This window comes from Podarcis muralis, chromosome 2 (genome assembly GCF_964188315.1).
Source record: "Podarcis muralis chromosome 2, rPodMur119.hap1.1, whole genome shotgun sequence".
NCBI lineage: Eukaryota > Metazoa > Chordata > Lepidosauria > Squamata > Lacertidae > Podarcis > Podarcis muralis.
Window position 1 is genome coordinate 23,847,263 of NC_135656.1, and position 18,005 is coordinate 23,865,267.

The 18,005-nt window shown below is 42.6% G+C and overlaps 1 protein-coding gene across 4 annotated transcripts in view; it reads left to right on the forward strand.

Annotated features, from left to right (window-relative positions):
• The window catches only part of CEP112 (centrosomal protein 112), a 212,625-nt gene that overhangs the window by 125,103 nt on the left and 69,517 nt on the right, over positions 1 to 18,005 (forward strand). For all 4 annotated transcript variants that reach the window (XM_028713174.2, XM_028713148.2, XM_028713183.2 and 1 more), the window contains one exon: positions 16,422 to 16,652. In XM_028713174.2, coding sequence (XP_028569007.2) covers positions 16,422 to 16,652 — 231 coding nt within the window. The remainder of the gene's footprint in view (positions 1 to 16,421; positions 16,653 to 18,005) is intronic.

An 18,005-nucleotide genomic window follows, 5' to 3' on the forward strand; every position in this document is an offset into this window, starting at 1 on the left:
TTGAATTATGGTGCTGGAGGAGACTCTTGAGAGTCCCATGGACTGCAAGAAGATCAAACGCATCCATTCTTAAGGAAATCAGACCTGAGTGCTCACTGGAAGGACAGATTGTGAAGTTGAGGCTCCAATACTTTGGCCACCTCATGAGAAGAGAAGACTCCCTGGAAAAGACCCTGATGTTGGGAAAGATGGAGGGCACAAGGAGAAGGGGACGACAGAGGATGAGATGGTTGGATAGTGTTCTCGAAGCTACAAACATGAGCCTGACCAAACTGCGGGAGGCGGTGGAAGACAGGAGTGCCTGGCGTGCTCTGGTCCATGGGGTCACGAAGAGTCGGACACGACTAAACGACTAAACAACAACAACAACAAGTTTCAGCAACACAGTTTCAGAAACCATGGTTTGAAGTTGTGCATTTTAAAGCTAAACATAGTTAAAGTTAACCACAGTGTCAGTTCAGACAAACTTTGTTGATAAAATGATGGTGGTGAACATCAGTGGCAGGGCAACTCGTCTCATGGTCTCATCAGCATATACTTAAAGCAGAAAGAGTTAGCACTGTTTCCGCCAGTGCTTACAGTTAGATTTGTCCCTTGATTAAGGTAATCTTAGTTGAGTACTGAACTAAATTTGCATTTGAATAAAAAGAACAGTTCTGAATCAATAATATTTGAAGAGGCATTCTCTCCTATTTGAGAGAGGGAATGGGAATGCCTCCATATATAGTGTTTCCCTATGCAAAATTTATAAACGCCTGTGTATCTGCACCCTGATTAATCATGAGTACTATTTTAGTCAATTAAATTGATTAATCCAAGGTTGCAGCCCTACCAACAATCAATGCTATGTGTAGTTGCCTTTTGTTTCATATCCAGTAGGGGCAGATTGTTGTTGTTTACTGAATTAATATTCCGCCCTACACCCAGAGGTCTCGGGGCAGTTCATTGAATAAAATCAAAATATAAAACCACAAAAATAACAACCCAATAGCTTCCCCCCAAATCCCCACATTTTAAAAGGGCAAAGGATGTTGTTAAATTTTTTGCCCACTCTTCGCCATCATATCTCAGGGCAGGTTGCCGCAGTTTAAAATTCAATATAAAAACTTTTATAACAAATCACAGGAATAGGGGTAGTTCCCCCAAAAACACACCGGGGTAAATAGGTGCCTCTGCAGCATTTGCCAAAAGCTGTATAGTGAAGGTGCCAGACACGCCTCTGAGGGGAGAAAATTCAACAGTTTAGTTTATACTGGTTTGGTGAGAGGGGACTGGATCCTGCATTTCAATTTAAGTCATGCTGAGAGGAAAAGAAAGGACACTTGGCAGCTGGCCATTACATATTTCTTGAGAACTGATACATTATACATAATTATTTTTGATATACAGCCTGTGGGAAAATATGAACAAAACTATCCTGTGATGGTAGAGGGCTGCTGTTTTTTGTTGTTTGTTTTTTCCCTGCTGCAAACTAATGTGTAATCACTTTGTGCACACACACAAAATAGGGAGTACTAATCAACCATGTTAACTTTAATTATTAGCAGTGCTCAGAATTCTTGGCTTTAGTCAGAACAGAAAAATTTGCTGTTAAAAATAGATATCAAACATTTCTGTGGTCAGTGACTTACAGCAACTGTTTGTTGTGCTGGCAAAATTGCAAGCTGAAATAAAAAATGGGGAACCCGCAGCCCTCAATATGTGGGTGATCCCAACTCCTTTCATTCCTAGGCACCAGCATTGACAGTGGTCAGGGATAATGGGAGTTGAAGCATAACGGCATCTGGAGAGCCAATACAGTGGTACCTCTGGATGCGAACGGGATCCGTACTGGAGCCCCGTTCGCATCCTGAGCAGAATGCAACCCGCATCTGCGCATGCACGGGTTGTGATTCGCCGCTTCTGTGCATGCGCGTGACGTCACTTTGAGTGTCTGCGCATGCGCGAGCAGCAAAACCCGGAAGTAACACGTTCCGTTACTTCTGGGTCTCCACGGAGCGTAACCTGAAAACGCTCAACCTACAGCGACTTTAACCCAAGGTATGACTGTAATCAAAGCCACAACAAAGCATAAAATTCACTTTATAAAGATACATGGTTCAGCTCGTATGTCGGAAACCACCTACATAAGCACAATAATGTGTTGAGCATGCACCAGAAACCTATTGTCTGTGCTACCTAAACTCAACAAGGAGGGAATTCCAAAGGGCATGTGCTGCAACATTGAAAGGCGCTGCTCTGAATGAGCTTGGAGGGGAGTGGCAACACTAGGAAAACCATGGCCAGATAGCACATTGGCAGTCCATGCAGTTATACAGTGGTACCTCGGGTTACATACGCTTCAGATTACAGACTCCGCTAACCCAGAAATAGTGCTTCAGCTTAAGAACTTTGCTTCAGGATGAGAACAGAAATCGTGCTCTGGCGGCGCGGCGGCAGCAGGAGGCCCCATTAGCTAAAGTGGTGCTTCAGGTTAAGAACAGTTTCAGGTTAAGAACGGACCTCCGGAATGAATTAATTATTTAACCCGAGGTACCACTGTATCAGCAAAGGTGTTACAAGCTGTGGGTAGCTGCTACATCCTGTATCAGCTGCAGCTTACAGACCTGTCTTGAAGGAGGTCCCACATAGAATGCACTGCAGTAATCCAGCCTTAAGGTCCGTAGAGTTAAAGCCATGGTTTTCCCAGTAGTGATGTATGGAAGTGAGAGCTGGACCATAAAGAAGGCTGATCGCCGAAGAATTGATGCTTTTGAATTATGGTGCTGGAGAAGACTCTTGAGAGTCCCATGGACTGCAAGAAGATCAAACACATCCATTCTGAAGGAAATCAGCCCTGAGTGCTCACTGGAAGGACAGATCGTGAAGCTGAGGCTCCAGTACTTTGGCCACCTCATGAGAAGAGAAGACTCCCTGGAGAAGACACTGATGCTGGGAAAGATGGAGGGCACAAGGAGAAGGGGACGACAGAGGACGAGATGGTTGGATAGTGTTTTCGAGGTTACCAGCATGAGTTTGACCAAACTGCGGGAGGTAGTGGAGGACAGAGGTGCCTGGCGTGCTCTGATCCATGGGGTCACGAAGAGTCGGACACGACTAAACGACTAAACAACAACAACAATCCAGCCTTTGGGTTATCACTCTGGCCATGCCGTTCATGTCCAACAATGGCCAAATTTAGTAAAAGGAGTTACTAGCTATTAAGGCCATCTGCCTCACCAATGACAAAGGTACGTCCAGGAGTACCCCCTGCATTCACACGTTAAAATGGCAACTGGCCTATCTCCCAGACATTGAAATAGAAATCTGCATGCAAACATGTTAGGTATTTCAATTGTTTGTTTCGACAGCAAACCACCCCTTCTCAGTAATAATATATAGCTCCCGCCCATGTAAAATGCTAAATTCTCTGCTTCCTCTGACCTCTGTTACTCAGCTTTCTGCCTCTGCCATCTCAGACAACCGTTTTTACTATACCATTTCCTTCTTCAACTTTAATGACATCAGAAGAGTGCTGCTCGGTCAGACCAGAGGTGTATCTTGTCTGGTACAGTGGTGCCTCGCAAGACGAAATTAATTCGTTCTGCGATTTTTTTCGTCTTGCGAAGCACGGTGTCGGAAATTTTTTGGAAAAGCTTCAAAAATACCAAAGTCTTTAAAAACCTCAAAAAAGGCTACCACACCGCGTTCTATGAGTTGCTCCTCGAAGTCAAGTCGCAACTGTATTAACGGTGTTAAGAAAAAGGAAACAAACTTGCAAGACGTTTCCGTCTTGCGAAGCAAGCCCATAGGGAAAATCGTCTTGTGAAGCAGCTCAAAAAACAAAAAACCCTTTCGTCTAGCGAGTTTTTTGTCTTGCGAGGCATTCTTCTTGCGAGGTACCACTGTATTCTGTTCCCACAGTGGCCAACCAGATGCCTATGGCAAGCCAACAAGCAAGACATTTGGGATTCCCACCAACTGGTATTCAGAAGCATACTCCCTCTGTTTCTGGGGGTCGTACATAACCATCATATCTAGGTACCATTGATGGATTTATTCGCCACAAATTTGTCGAATCTCCTTGTGGCGATCACACAGGGTCCCCGGACATTTGGCGGTCTATTGATCCCTGTGCCACCACTGTGATCACTTCTCCGCTGCCACCAACCCGTTTCTCTCGGGTACACACTGAGTCCAGACAGTTGTTAACATTAAAACAAATAATCAAGTTTATTTTATGAGCATGAACAAGTTCATGGTTTCAGATAATTTTTCTTGTCAGTTTTTTATCCTTAGTTTCTATATCAGCCTATACCTTCCTAATAACTTCTAACTGATTATCCCAACTGTCTATCTGACTCCTCCTAACAGTTTCTCTCACTCTCTCACATCACAACTAGACCAACCCACAGGCTTATCCTCCCTCTTCCTTCTCCAACTCCCAACTGACTTCCCAACAACTCCAACTCTAACTCTAACTCCTCCCCTTGGGTTCCCACTGGCCAATCACTTCACACTCATTTAACCCTTTCCTTATGACCCATCTAGGAGGGCAAACACCACACTCCTTTCAAAGCCTTCAAAGGTTGTGATAGTTGTAAAATGCAGCCAATTGGATTGTAATTTGTCTGATTTAAAAACTATAGGAGAATCTTTTGTTATTATGTGGACACAAATAAACTTATGGACCGGCTTGATTATTTCACGGAAATCAATGGGCCTTGAAAAGTCCTCAGTTTTCACTGCATCATTTGCAGGAGTTTATTTATCTTAGTATACAAATTGCATTTATTTAAAATATTTTATATTCTACCTTTCATCAAACAATATTTCCAGAGTGATTTGTGATAATATAGCAATTAAATATATACCTCTAAACCCATAAAACTTGAAATGAAAGCAGCTGTTTTACAAGTTGAGGATGTGCCTCGAATAGATTCACAACAGATAGCAAAACAGATTTCAGCGTATGCAAAATTTCAAAGCTGTCACTTGTAATGTATCTTACAGGAGAGCTTTGACATTTGTAAGCAGATTACTGCTGTTAAAATTAATGGAGGACATATGCAAGTTAGCAACATAACACCTTACTCCTAGTAGACAATTTTTTAAGGATCTGTCAGAGATGCTTGCAAAGGTGAAAGAAACTAGAAATACTGGGACAGCGTAAATGTCTAAGTATTTAACCTTCTATCAGTTGGATTTGTAAGCTACATTTTAAAAGGAAAATATGCAACTCCATTTACCATCTAATCTTTCAACTTTTGACAACCTCAGTCAGAGTTATGATGGAGCTGATTTAGACTTTATAACGTTAGACACAACTTCAAGAAGCACCAAGCAAATGTTAAAGTCAAATCCACAATTTCACTTGCCTGTGTGCTATATTTCATCTTCCTTTAATCTAAAAACCTTAAGCATTCTTGAGAGATCATAGCGCTGTTGACACATTAAATAATCCTCTGCCTAACACATTTTTTTAATTATTTAAATGAAAATAAACTAGGGCATGATCTAGTCAAAGTATTCCTAGCAGGGATTCCATATGAACAGAGATATAAATCTCTAAACTCACAGTAGATGTGTGTCAGACACTTCCTTAGCATAAGAACCCACGTTTTTGTGGATATAAGTCTCCCCTTCACATTTCATAGACTGAGAAAATCAGCAATTATTGTGTGTTACATTTGGCCCTCTTTTGCGTTGCAAGTCTGTATATAGACTTCTTAATGCATTGTATTTGACAAATAACTTTTTATCTTCTTGCCAGTGGTGTTTGTGATAGAAGGAAGTGAAATCCAAATGTTTGTGTAGTGAGATGCACTTGATTTAATCTTGTTTGGTGCACACAGGAACCATACTATTCTAAGATACACTAGTCTGAGATCATTTAGGACTTTGAGAAGCAAACAGTTCAGCTCTTTGAATTGGGTTTGGAACCTACCGTGTTTTTTGCTCTATAAGATGCACCAGACCATAAGACGCACCTAGTTTTTGGAGGAGGAAAACAAGAAAAAAAAAAATTCTGAATCCCAGAAGCCAGAACAGCAAGAGGGATCTGGCTTCTAGGATAGCCTCTTGCTGTTCTGGCTTATGGGATAGCCACGTGCAGCCTCTCCTGGGCAAGGGGAGCCTTCATCCCCCTGCCTGGGAGAGGCTGCGCACGGCTAAGGCTCCCCCAAGAGCCATGCTCCCTTTAAAGAGCGTGTGGAGTGTGTGTGCGGCTCTCGGGGGCTTTTCCCCAAGGAGGGAGAAGGGCAGCCCTTCTCCCTCCTCGGGGAAATGCCCCCAAGAACCGCACACACGCACCATGTGGCTCTTTAAAGGGAGCGCTGAGCAGAGCCTCCCGCCTGCATTCACTCCATAAGACGCACACACATCTCACCTTTTTAGGAGGGGAAAAGTGTGTCTTATAGAGCAATAAATACGGTAATTGGCAACCACTGCAGCTTATAGGGGAAGGACCCCAAAAGAGGAACACGAAGCCTGAACATTATTCTCAGAGGATGGCCATGTATGATGATGCCTGACACATTTTGTAATAAGCTTTCATTGCCTATGCCTCTTTAACATTTCCCAGGAATGTTTCAGCTCCAAAGAGAGCACATTTGTAATATTCATTTTGAGATTTCGACAGTCTGAGATGTGGATCCTGATGGCATCATGTTTGAAGAAAGCCCTAGAAAGATTGCTGGGCATTCCTATGGGAGAGGAACCAGGTTTTAGCTTTACCAGTATCTCCTTAACATGAGGAGGTAGCCCTGCCCTCCTTCTCTGACACTGAGGATGCAAGAAGGCAATTTCTGCTCACCCCCTCCCTTGGGTGGGCAGGGTTTGTGACACCGCACAACCTCCTGGTACAGGTGAGCCACCCACCTTTGTTCCAGGGAGCCATTGCCCTGCCCCCATCTCAGCAGGCCTATGGGCAGCTAGCTGGGGGTGGGGCAAGGGCCAGCATAAGGGGCCAATGCTCCTCAGCCCAGGCTCACTTGTTTTCTTCCAGGTCCCTTCCACCCTTCAGACAGGGATAGCAAGAGCCCCACCAGAACCTATGCCTGAGCAATAGGGTGTGGTCTCTTTAACTCAGATGAGGCAGAGCAAGGGACAACCCCTTAGCTACACATCTATGAAAGCTCACATTTCAGGCATTTGCTGGCTAGAGCAATATTCATAGCTTGCTGCCCTGAGTTCTCCTGTAACCAGTCACCAATACGCCATAAGGAGCTGACCATGGTCCTGTTCTCCTGCAAGTAGCCTGTTTTGTTGCCAAATCGTGCCAATATTCTGCTAGGTGGTGCCTTACCCCAGGAATACGAAATAGTTTGTCCTAGCCTGCAAAAGAGAATACATTTGAGGCAGATTAGGAAAGTCCTCTTTGCCACATTTCAGATTTCTCCATTGAGAAGTACTGATCAAAAACTATGTCCGGTCTGTCATCCTGATCTTTCAAGGGGTGTGACCCCTATCTAGACCAGATGATCTCACTAACATACTTCTATTTCATCTACATTCGCTTTTAGCTTATCTTCTAATGTGATTTGAGTTCCACTACCAGCCCTGCAGAACAACTGAAGTTGGCCTAGAAATTTAGTCTCATTCAGAAATATATGGAGTTGATCAGCCACCACCTACTCAGTTGGAGAATGGCTCTAAATTACCATCATGATGATTTGATTATAGTTTTGCCAGAAAGGAACAGAAAATTGCCTTCCTTGGGGGTTGTGCTGAGCCCTCCCAAAGGTGTTTGCAATGCTCTAAACTCGTGGTGCCAGTTTATCCCAGCAAAATGTTTCAAGCCAGGATGGATGAAGATCAAATTGACACTACAGTCAAGCACGTTATATGTATACAGCAATGAAACTAATACAAGGAACCATAATCTGACTTTGAAGGCTCTTTTGACTTGGCTTTAATTTGTTCTAGTCAGTTAGATGCAAATGACTTTAACTGCAAACCACTTCACAGAAATGTCAAAGTGGACAATGAGGATCAAACAACATGTTGTGTAAATAGAGTTGTTGTTTTTTTAACTAATACACTTAGAACTTGCCGTACATTTCATGTGTGTGTGTGTGTGCAAAATCAAGTATAGGGGGATAAACCCACACAGAAAACAAATATGTAGGTATTTATTTATTTAGTATACTGTTCTTCATCCCTAAATATCATAAAATACAAGATAAAAATACATAAAAATACAAGATAAAAAGCTTAAATTCCATAATAAAAGCAAGAACAAAAACCAAGAACCCCTCACCCCTCCCACAACACATTTAAAAGGGTATAGGATGATAATCAGCCGAAGGCCTGGTTGAAGAGGAACCTTTTTGCCTGGTGCCTAAAGGTGTATAATGAAGGTACCAGCCGAACCTCCCTGGGGACAGCAATCCCACAAAACAGGGGCCACTGCAGAAAAGGCTCGTTCTCTTGTTACCACCCTCCAAACCTCTTGTGGAAGGGGTACACGAAGAAAGGCCTTAACAAGTGTCATGTCTTTCTTTAGAAAAAGCAGCAGCTGGATCCAAATTGGAAGTATTGCATGAGGGAATAATCTCCCAAGCTGCTATTTGCCCCTGCAGGAGTTCCTTCAGGGGCAAATAGCTTTGCAAGTAATTTTCCAAGAGAAAACTGTCCTGGAGGAAGGGTTTAACCCTCCTTTACCTGATCCATAGTCTTGGTCTGGCTCAGGGTGCCCTGTGGCATTGCTTTTCTAAAGAGGCAGGGCCACTTTTCAGCAAGTCAGTTGAAAACTCTATTAACATAATGTGCCATTTGATTCTGAGGCTCCCCATTGACTTGGGGCCTAGTTAGAGAAACCCTTCAAATAATAATCTTTCTTTCTTTCTTTCTTTCTTTCTATTTATACCCCGCCCATCTTGCTGAGTTTCCCCAGCCACTCTGGGCGGCTTCCAATCAAGTGTTAAAAACGAAACAGCATTAAATATTAAAAACTTCCCTAAACATATTTGCGCTGGGTAACACTGTGGACTAAGTTATGATATTCTTTTCTCCAGCCTTCGCCAATCTAATGCCCTTCAGATTACAGCTCCCATCATGCCCAGACAGCAAAAGTTGGTGGTGGCTACTCTTCTATTTTGGCACAATTGTTGTGCCTCAAAAATGTAAAGTGACTCGGATTTCTTTAAAACATATTAAAGGTAAAGGGACCCCTGACCATTAGGTGCAGTCGTAGCCGACTCTGGGGTTGTGGCGCTCATCTCGCTTTATTGGCCAAGGAAGCCGGCATACAACTTCCGGGTCATGTGGCCAGCATGACTAAGCCACCTGTGGCGAAACCAGAGCAGCACACGGAAACGCCATTTACCTTCCCGCCGGAGCGGTACCTATTTATCTACTTGCACTTTGAGGTGCTTTCGAACTGCTAGGTTGGCAGGAGCAGGGACTGAGCAACGTGAGCTCACTCCGTCGTGGGGATTTGAACTGCTGACCTTCTGATCGGCAAGTCCTAGGCTCTGTGGTTTAACCCACAGCGCCACCCGCATCCCTTAAAACATATTAGGTTTGCTTTAAAAGAGCCATATTCTTTTCTTGCACGACTCTGAGCAAGTAATCGTACTGATACAGCAAAGGGATTTGACCTTCTCTGGGCTACCTTGCCAGGCGCAGTGCTATGGACAAATCAAATCACCAGTGCTTAAACAATATAAAGATGTCTTTGGTCTTTTCCAAAAAGTAGATAAATGCCTTTTGCTCACTTTATGCAGGGAGTTATTTCATGGTTTTTATATGCTGTTGAATAACTAGTGGTTTAAGGTACGTTGGGGACGCGGGTGGCATTGTGGTCTAAACTACTGAGCCCCTTGGGCTTACCATTTGTAAGGTCAGCAGTTCAAATCTATGTGACGGGGTGAGTTTCCGTAGCTCTGTCCCAGCTCCTGCCAACCTAGCAGTTCGAAAGCATACTAGCATGAGTAGATAAATAGGCACCACCGCGACAGGAAGGTAAACGGCATTTCTGTGTGCTCTGGCACTTGTCACGGTGTTTCATTGCACCAGAAGCGGTTTTGTCATGCTGGCCACATGACCCAGAAAAGCTGTCTGCGGACAAACGCCGGTTCTGTTGGCCTGAAAGCGGAGATGATCACCACACCACCTTTGACTGTACTTAACTGTCCAGGGGTCCTTTACCTTTACCTTTTATCTTTAAGGTACGTTAGATGGGGTCATAGAAACAGCCTATTGATTTAACCACAGAGTAACGTTGAGGGTCAACAACGCACCTTTTAATTAAGAACTTGAGGTATTACTGCGTACAAAACATATGGACACAACGAACATGAACCTTTTCATGCAAACCATGGAGATAAACGTGATTTCAAGTTCATGTTGATTTTATAATTACATGGGTGAATTTAGGCTGCAGAGGGTTTGAGAAGTCTGCCTTGCAGAAATGGATATGTTTGGGGTTGTGCAAGGCACTTTAGAATCCAGGTGTGGATGTGGGAGAGGTCTCGGTGGCTGCTTCCAGGCTTTAGAAGTCCCTTCCTAGAGAAGCTAGACTGGCTTCCTCCTTGTTGTCCTTCCATTTCCAGGGCAGGTGATTTTTTTATTTTATTCTGTCAGGCTTTTAGAAACTTGACTGCTCTTAAGGACTCTTAATAGTCTTCCGTACTGTTTTTAATTACTATTATTCCTCTTATCTATATTTTGCATTGTTTTAATTCCATGCACAGTAATTTAATAAACAGCCTTCCATATGATTTTAGAATAACGTTACCAGACGTCCCCATTTCCTGGGGACGGTCCCCGGATTTACAAATCAGTCCCCTGACAAAATCCATCTATTTAGTAGGAAGTTGAAAAGTATCCCCGGAGTCATTGAAAAAAAAACTGGTAACCTTGTTTTAGAGATGTGTGTTTTATCTGTATTAGTTTTAATTTTTGTGAGCTGCCTTAAGTCTCTGTTTGGGGGGAAAGGTGGGATATAAATAAGATTAAATAAATAAATAATGTTGTTTAAGTGGGTGTGCATATGACCATTTCTCAAATTTTGAAATGTTCCCATGGACCCAAAAAAGTTGGTGACCCTCAGTCTATGTTATCTGATGTGTAAGGCTCTCTGTCTTAGTGGTTCAAAAAATAATAATTATTGCCATTTTTAATTTCCAGAGAGCATAGCTTTATGAAAATCAGATCACAGGCACATTCTTGTCAGTGTAAGCCTTTCTCACTCTACGCCTGGACTTTAAAGTGATAATCTTCTCACAATAATAGCCATTTATCTTCTCCCATTTTACATTTTTCATTCAACTAAGAGTCATTTGCCGAGTTAATGTTCAGTTTTTGCTTTAGGCTGTAATGATTTTACAAAAGACATTTTTATATTACTCATATTTCTGCTTTCATAGCACCAAAGAGCCAAGTCTAGAGGTCTCCCATCAACATGATGGCATGACTAGTTGCAGCAGGTTATTAGCCTGATGTGACTTTGGAAATAGCATAGCTGCCCTATTGGTTAAAAACCCACCTGGCCTCACTGCAGTGCCCCAGTAGGCATTATCATACCATTCACCTCTACTGAAACAAAAATTATCTAGGCATCTGATGATATTTTGCTGTGACAGTGCAAGCCACTATTTGTGCTGTTACAACTGAAGAATTTATTATTATTAGGTTGACATTACTACCGTGTACTAATTCATTCCTTTCCCCCATCCCATAAACCTTCAAAGTGCAATTCCAACTTGCACTCCTCTAGAATGTCTAGGGCTTATGTACTGTTGACAAGTCTGAAGACCACAACCATAGTTGTCAAATACTGTGGAAGAAAACAAAACCTAATTTATTCAGATGCTACGGAATATAAATTTGGCTTGGCAGACATTTGGGAAAGAAGTACTTAGAGAAGAGCAGTGCAGAGATCATAAAGCGACAGCTGACACTGTAGGCTACTGAGAATGTGTTTTTAAAAGCAATCTTGTTATAGGGTTCCCTTCCAAATACTAGCTGTAGAATCTGAATACTAATAGGTAATTTCACTTTAATGGTACATAGTAAGCCTATTTCTCCTTTTGGCAATGCAAAATCTTGGTAGTATTTAAGACTTAAGAATCAATTCGAAACTGATTCCCTATATCCCTTTGGATAGCAGTGGCATTTATGTGGATGAAACTCTCTTATTACAAAACTGGGATTTACAGTTCAAAAACGTACATATTTTCTAGGTTGAAAACATATTTCGTATGCAGGCCCCTGTGAATTTCAGTGTTTGCTTTGCCATTAAGCACATTCTCATACATAAGCTGTTCGGTAAAAAATATTCTTGTTTAAAGCGGTGTATGCATAAAAATGAGGCAACTTATTATAAAGAAGAACATTTTTGCTTTACTGTTACAAAATGCAAATATTTGAGTGGAAAAAATCTGGGGGGAAACTACCAGAAATTATTCAATCACTAAAAGAACAATGGAGTAGCAATTCTTGTATGTATCACATTATCTTCATTCACTTTGTTCTCTTTTCCTTCTCAGACAAGCTGTTATCTTCTAAAGGAGCTCAACACATAATAGACGAAAGTTAGAAATAATTAGACAATATGTTATGCAAAGCTTAGTGGAATTTATAGATTTTGGGGAGGGGGGGGGCACATTTAGCAATTTAAGAAAGAAAGAAAGAAGGTTAGCCAAACCCAGAAAATGCCATTATGTGCTGAGGGAGAAGTTACAACCTGAATGGGTCAAACTAGATGAGACTACAGCAGTTCTATACACGAAAAACTGGATCTTCCCCAAGTGCAGAGCAAAACAGCAGGTTTGCAATCTAATTTTGAAGATAAAAGTGTGTGTGTGTGTGTGTGTGCAGCGAGGAGCATGGTATGTTCCCACCTAAGGTGATTTTCTTCCAGCTGACCTCCCTTTGGGTATTAAAACCCAGTTGGAGGGCAGACTTTGGGGAGATAAGTTGTTATTTTAAAGGATGTTTTAGTATTCCTCACTGTTTTGCTTTTTTAATAGCACCACTGGCACCTGTTTTGTTTATAAGATTTCATACCCGTCCTTCACCCAGAGTGGCTGGGGAAACCCAGGCAGATGGGCGGGGTATAAATAATAACTTATTGTTGTTGTTGCTGTTGTTTAGTCGTTTAGTCGTGTCTGACTCTTCGTAACCCCATGGACCAGAGCATGCCAGGCACTCCTGTCTTCCACTGCCTCCCGCAGTTTGGTCAAACTCATGCTGGTAGCTTCGAGAACACTGTCCAACCATCTCGTCCTCTGTCGTCCCCTTCTTCTTGTGCCCTCAATCTTTCCCAACATCAGGGTCTTTTCCAGGGAGTCTTCTCTTCTCATGAGGTGGCCAAAGTATTGGAGCCTCAGCTTCAGGATCTGTCCTTCCAGTGAGCACTCAGGGCTGATTTCCTTCAGAATGGATAGGTTTGATCTTCTTGCAGTCCATGGGACTCTCAAGAGTCTCCTCCAGCACCATAATTCAAAAGCATCAATTCTTCGGCGATCAGCCTTCTTTATGGTCCAATTATTATTATTATTATTATTATTATTATTATTATTATTATTATTATTATTATTACTACAAAACCAGATATGAACCTGCTGCCATTACCATTACTTTTAACCCCTACAGTCCCTTAAGATCTCCCCCCAAAAATATGTGTTGTTGAGTAGCTGCGTAATATTTGGGTAAAACTGACTATTCTTACAAATTGTTGACATTCCATTGAAATTTAGTTTTGCCATATTAAACGCAACGCATTTAAAAATAGCACCTGCCATTTTGTCCTTGATTGTTGGTTGTTCTTGTCCTTGATTCTTGTCAACTACTACTCAATTATTTGTTTGTTTGTTTGTTTGTTTGAATGGCAACTCAAGTGATAAGTGTTTTGACAAGTAAGCCACAGAAGGTTTAGAAACTTACATACCTGAAATGATTTAATAAAGTGAAACAACTTTTTTTCAGATTATTTGTGCTGTGCACTATGAAATACATTAATTGCAATGGATAGCTATTTGCTGCTGCTGTTTATCTCTCATTTATGCGTGCTTGTGGTCCCCACTCCCCAACTGCCAAGTAACCACGTAGCTATAATGTTTGCTCCTTCTAGTCCACATTGCCAAGCTCTGTAAGCGAGGGAAGGTAAAAAGCTGCAATTATGTATGTGAATTGCATACTAAACCATTTCTTTTATCAATTGAGTCTTGAGATACCGTATTTTTCGCTCTATAACACGCACCAGACCATAACACGCACGTAGTTTTTAGAGGAGGAAAACAAGAAAAAAAATATTCTAAACGAAACAGTGGATGTATGATTTTTGTGGTTCATGCTGTGGCCACAGACATGTGATCTGACAGTGAGTCTGGAGTAGCCCAATGCAAAAATCCTGAGGATCCATGTGGATCCGTGCTTTGTAACCATGTTTTAAGTGGGGAGGGAAGGAAAAGCACTCAAGGGACAAGGATGTGTAAGTGGCTCCTCTCCTTTCCCGCTTTGCTCCTTTAAAGCAAGCAGGCTCTCTGTCCCTCTCTCCTCTCCACTCAACGGCTCTTCTCCCGCTTTGCTGTTTCAAAGCGAGCCACGGAGGAGGGAAGGAAGGGGAACCATGGATCCTCTGCTCACGACTGCAGCAGATCCCCCCCCCCCCCGCCACCCGTAGGCATTCGCTCCATAACACGCACAAACATTTCCCCTTACTTTCTAGGAGGAAAAAAGTGAGTGTTATGGTGCAAAAAATACGGTATGTTTGTTGCTATTGCTTAGTCGTTTCCGACTCTTCGTGACACCATGGACCAGAGCACGCCAGGCACTCCTTTCTTTCTTGAGATATATAGAGACCTCTTAATAGTAGCATAGCGTGGGGGGCCTCGGGGACAGTTGTCCCAAGTGCAAAATTGTTAGGGGGCACAAAATTTCAGCACCCAATGCTGCCTCAATACAGCTGTAAGCTTCCATTGCTGGGCTTGGTTGAAAACAGCTTCTCCATGCGAACCAGGAAGTGACCTCTCCAGGCAATTGAATGACTATTCTCATCTCTGTGGCTGTGATTTCCTGGGTGACGCAAACACTGTTGAGCAGTTGAATGCACATATTCCATTGGTTTCCATCCCTCACTCCCACCCTCTGCACAGCCCTGGGCACTGGCAACCCACGCTACACCACTGCCTCTTAATGTATATTGAACCAAGAGTGTTTTAGGAACTACTTCTGATTGAGTGTTGATGGATATGATGGTTCACAGGAGTGATTGCATGATTATAATTCTCCATCTGGTAGTTTTTCAGACTTGAATACAGTACCCACAGTCAGCAGTTCACAATCTCATCCCAAAGCAGCCTTCTTTGCCTAAATTCTGCTGGGTAGGCTTGTTTTTGAGTCCAGATGTCACTGGTTAGTATTTGGGAAAGGGCCTTCTCTGTGGTTGTGTGTAGCTTTGTAGCTCCCTACTCTGGGAGGTTAAAGTGCTTCCCAACCTACAGTTGCAGGCACTGTACTTGCTGTATTAAATAGACTTTTGCAACTGCCCCTGAATTTTTTAAGATTATTTTTATCTATTGCACCTTTCTCTTTTTTTACTGTTTGATTTTATTGTTTTTTAACTGCAAATGCAGTGGAATGGCGAGAAATACCATATTTTTCCGTCTATAATATGCCCCAATGTATAAGACGACCCCTATTTTTGGACATTATTTTTTAGGAAAAAACCTAGTCTTATACACGGAAAAATATGGTAAATAAACAAACGCAACTGATTTTTTTAAAAACCCTCTCCATTTCTCAGTACATGTGCCTTAATTTATTTTTAATTTGCAACAGGCGTGACTAGATACTATTTATAAACAATTTCGTGAGTTTTTGATATGCAGTATTTGTGCAATCCAAGGCACAGATACTTCTGTTGTTGTTTTTGGAAGCCTCAGAGTTGGTAACATTTGCTATAAGTTGTTATGAGGTATAAAAATAAGAATTCTTTGCTAGCACGTGATTTTCAGCATAGCATTTCCCAGTTTTCCCTCGATTGTCTCAAGAGTAGGCCCACAGTCTACAATCTTGAGCATGCTTTTTCTTGGAAATAAGTCCCACTGAAATAAATGCAACTTTTTCCCTAGTGAAATGCATGGATCAGGATGTGAGAGAATCTTGCTTCCTGATTTCCTGAAATATTATGGAATATTATGCTTGCAGCAAACCTACTTTTAATTCACGGCTTTATGGATTACAGTCTTGAATAGGGAGCTTTAATGTGAGCACAAAACTTGTCTGCGTTGTGTGCAAGACTTTATACTTTGGATGCATTTTAACAGCACATATACATACCTTCATACACTCTCACTTCCCAATAATTTAGGGAAATGCTTTCACACCTATGATGTGGCAGTTCTCTACTCAAAATGGTAATCTCATGTCTTTGTTTTTAGTAGAAAAACTAAACATAAAAAGTAACTTCTACTATCATTACTATTTTAAAGATCATCTCTGATATGGAAGCCCAGATCCACACACTGCGAGAAGAGCTCATTCAAGTGAATACACAGAGAAAACAGCAGCTAGTTGAACTTAGCCTTCTTAGAGAAGAAGAAAAACAAAAAACTCTTCGGGACCACGAGGCTGCCATGAACAAGCTGAAAGTTGAGTCAGAAAAGATGATTCTGGATCTGCAAAAGTCTAATGCCACAGAAATGGAGATGGCGCTCGAAAAGGTAAGCACGGAAACAGTACCTGACTTTCCCATTTCCAGGAAAATGACTGTGAAACTCCCTCCCTCCCTCTCTTGCTGTGGCCAAGGGGAGTAGACAAGGGAATAGGTCAGAGGTTTTCAACCTTTCTCAGTCCATGGCTGACTTGAACTACATTTTTTCTGCCGCTCCGCTGTGGCAAAACGTGCTCTGAGCCTCAGAAATCCAGTTATGTCACCCCTTGCCTGCAGAGCCACCCCTTTTCAAACACCCTCCTTTGTGGAGTTTTCCCTCAGGCTCCTCTCCTCCCCCCGCTTCTTGGGAATCCTCCGGGCAGCTGCCCCAGGTCTCTAAGCCGCCCACCCCAAAGAGAGGTGTCTCTTCATGCCGCCCCCCCCCAGGGGTCTGGGAAGAGGATGCCCCCAGCCTTAGTGGCCTGATGAAGACAGAGACACAAGAGGGCATCAGAGGAGGGAGAGAAGGAAAGAGGGATAGAGGCCAGAGTTGATTGTGGCACCCCTGACCATCATTTAAAGCACCCTAGGGTGCCACGGCACACTGGTTGAAAAACCCTGCACTATGGTGAACAGCAATAGAGAGACATCTCCTTCAATAGGTGGTGACTTCAGCAAAGTGAATGTATTTGTAATAAGGGGGATCCTGCTGAGGGAGTCTGTCAGATGGCAAGGGTGGCTGCTCACGAGTAACCAGGCAGGACTCTGACCTGTCTTTTACAGGTTTTATTTAGGTGCAAACTATTTACAGTGCAAAACCCCAAAGTTCATGTCTGCCTCAATCACTAGCAGAATCCGGGAGTGCCTGTTTCCTGGACCTCCTCCAGCATAAAGGCCTCGTTACACCCAGCCTCTTCCTTCCCTCTTTGCGCTTTAGACTTCTGCGCAGGGTGGGCGATGGAAGGGGCATGCTTCCCTCCTGGCCGGCTTTGCCAGAAGTGGTGCTGAGGCTCCCACCAGCATCCTCTGGTCCTTTCACCTCTTCCCCACTGGAGGTGGGGTTTCCCTCATCACCGGAAGAGGAACTGCTTCGCATGATTTTCGGAGGCTCCCTGTAACACAACTGCCCCTCTGTTTCCCGCCCCTGTTCTGATGGCAGTTCCCTGACAGAGTCATACCCAGGGGTTCCCTAAAACTAAGTGCCAGCATTGTGGACAGATGTGTATATGTGTATACCTGCATTATACACATTATATACATTATTATAATGCCCAACATCTCACCATATGAATAGGGTCATTTTGAGCACTTTAAATTGCACAGAATTTTTAATGTAAATTAAGAAAGCCTATTGAATTTGACATTTTGATCTCATTTGTTTTGATTTTACTTTATTCTTTTGGGATAAAAAACTGCTGTGGCA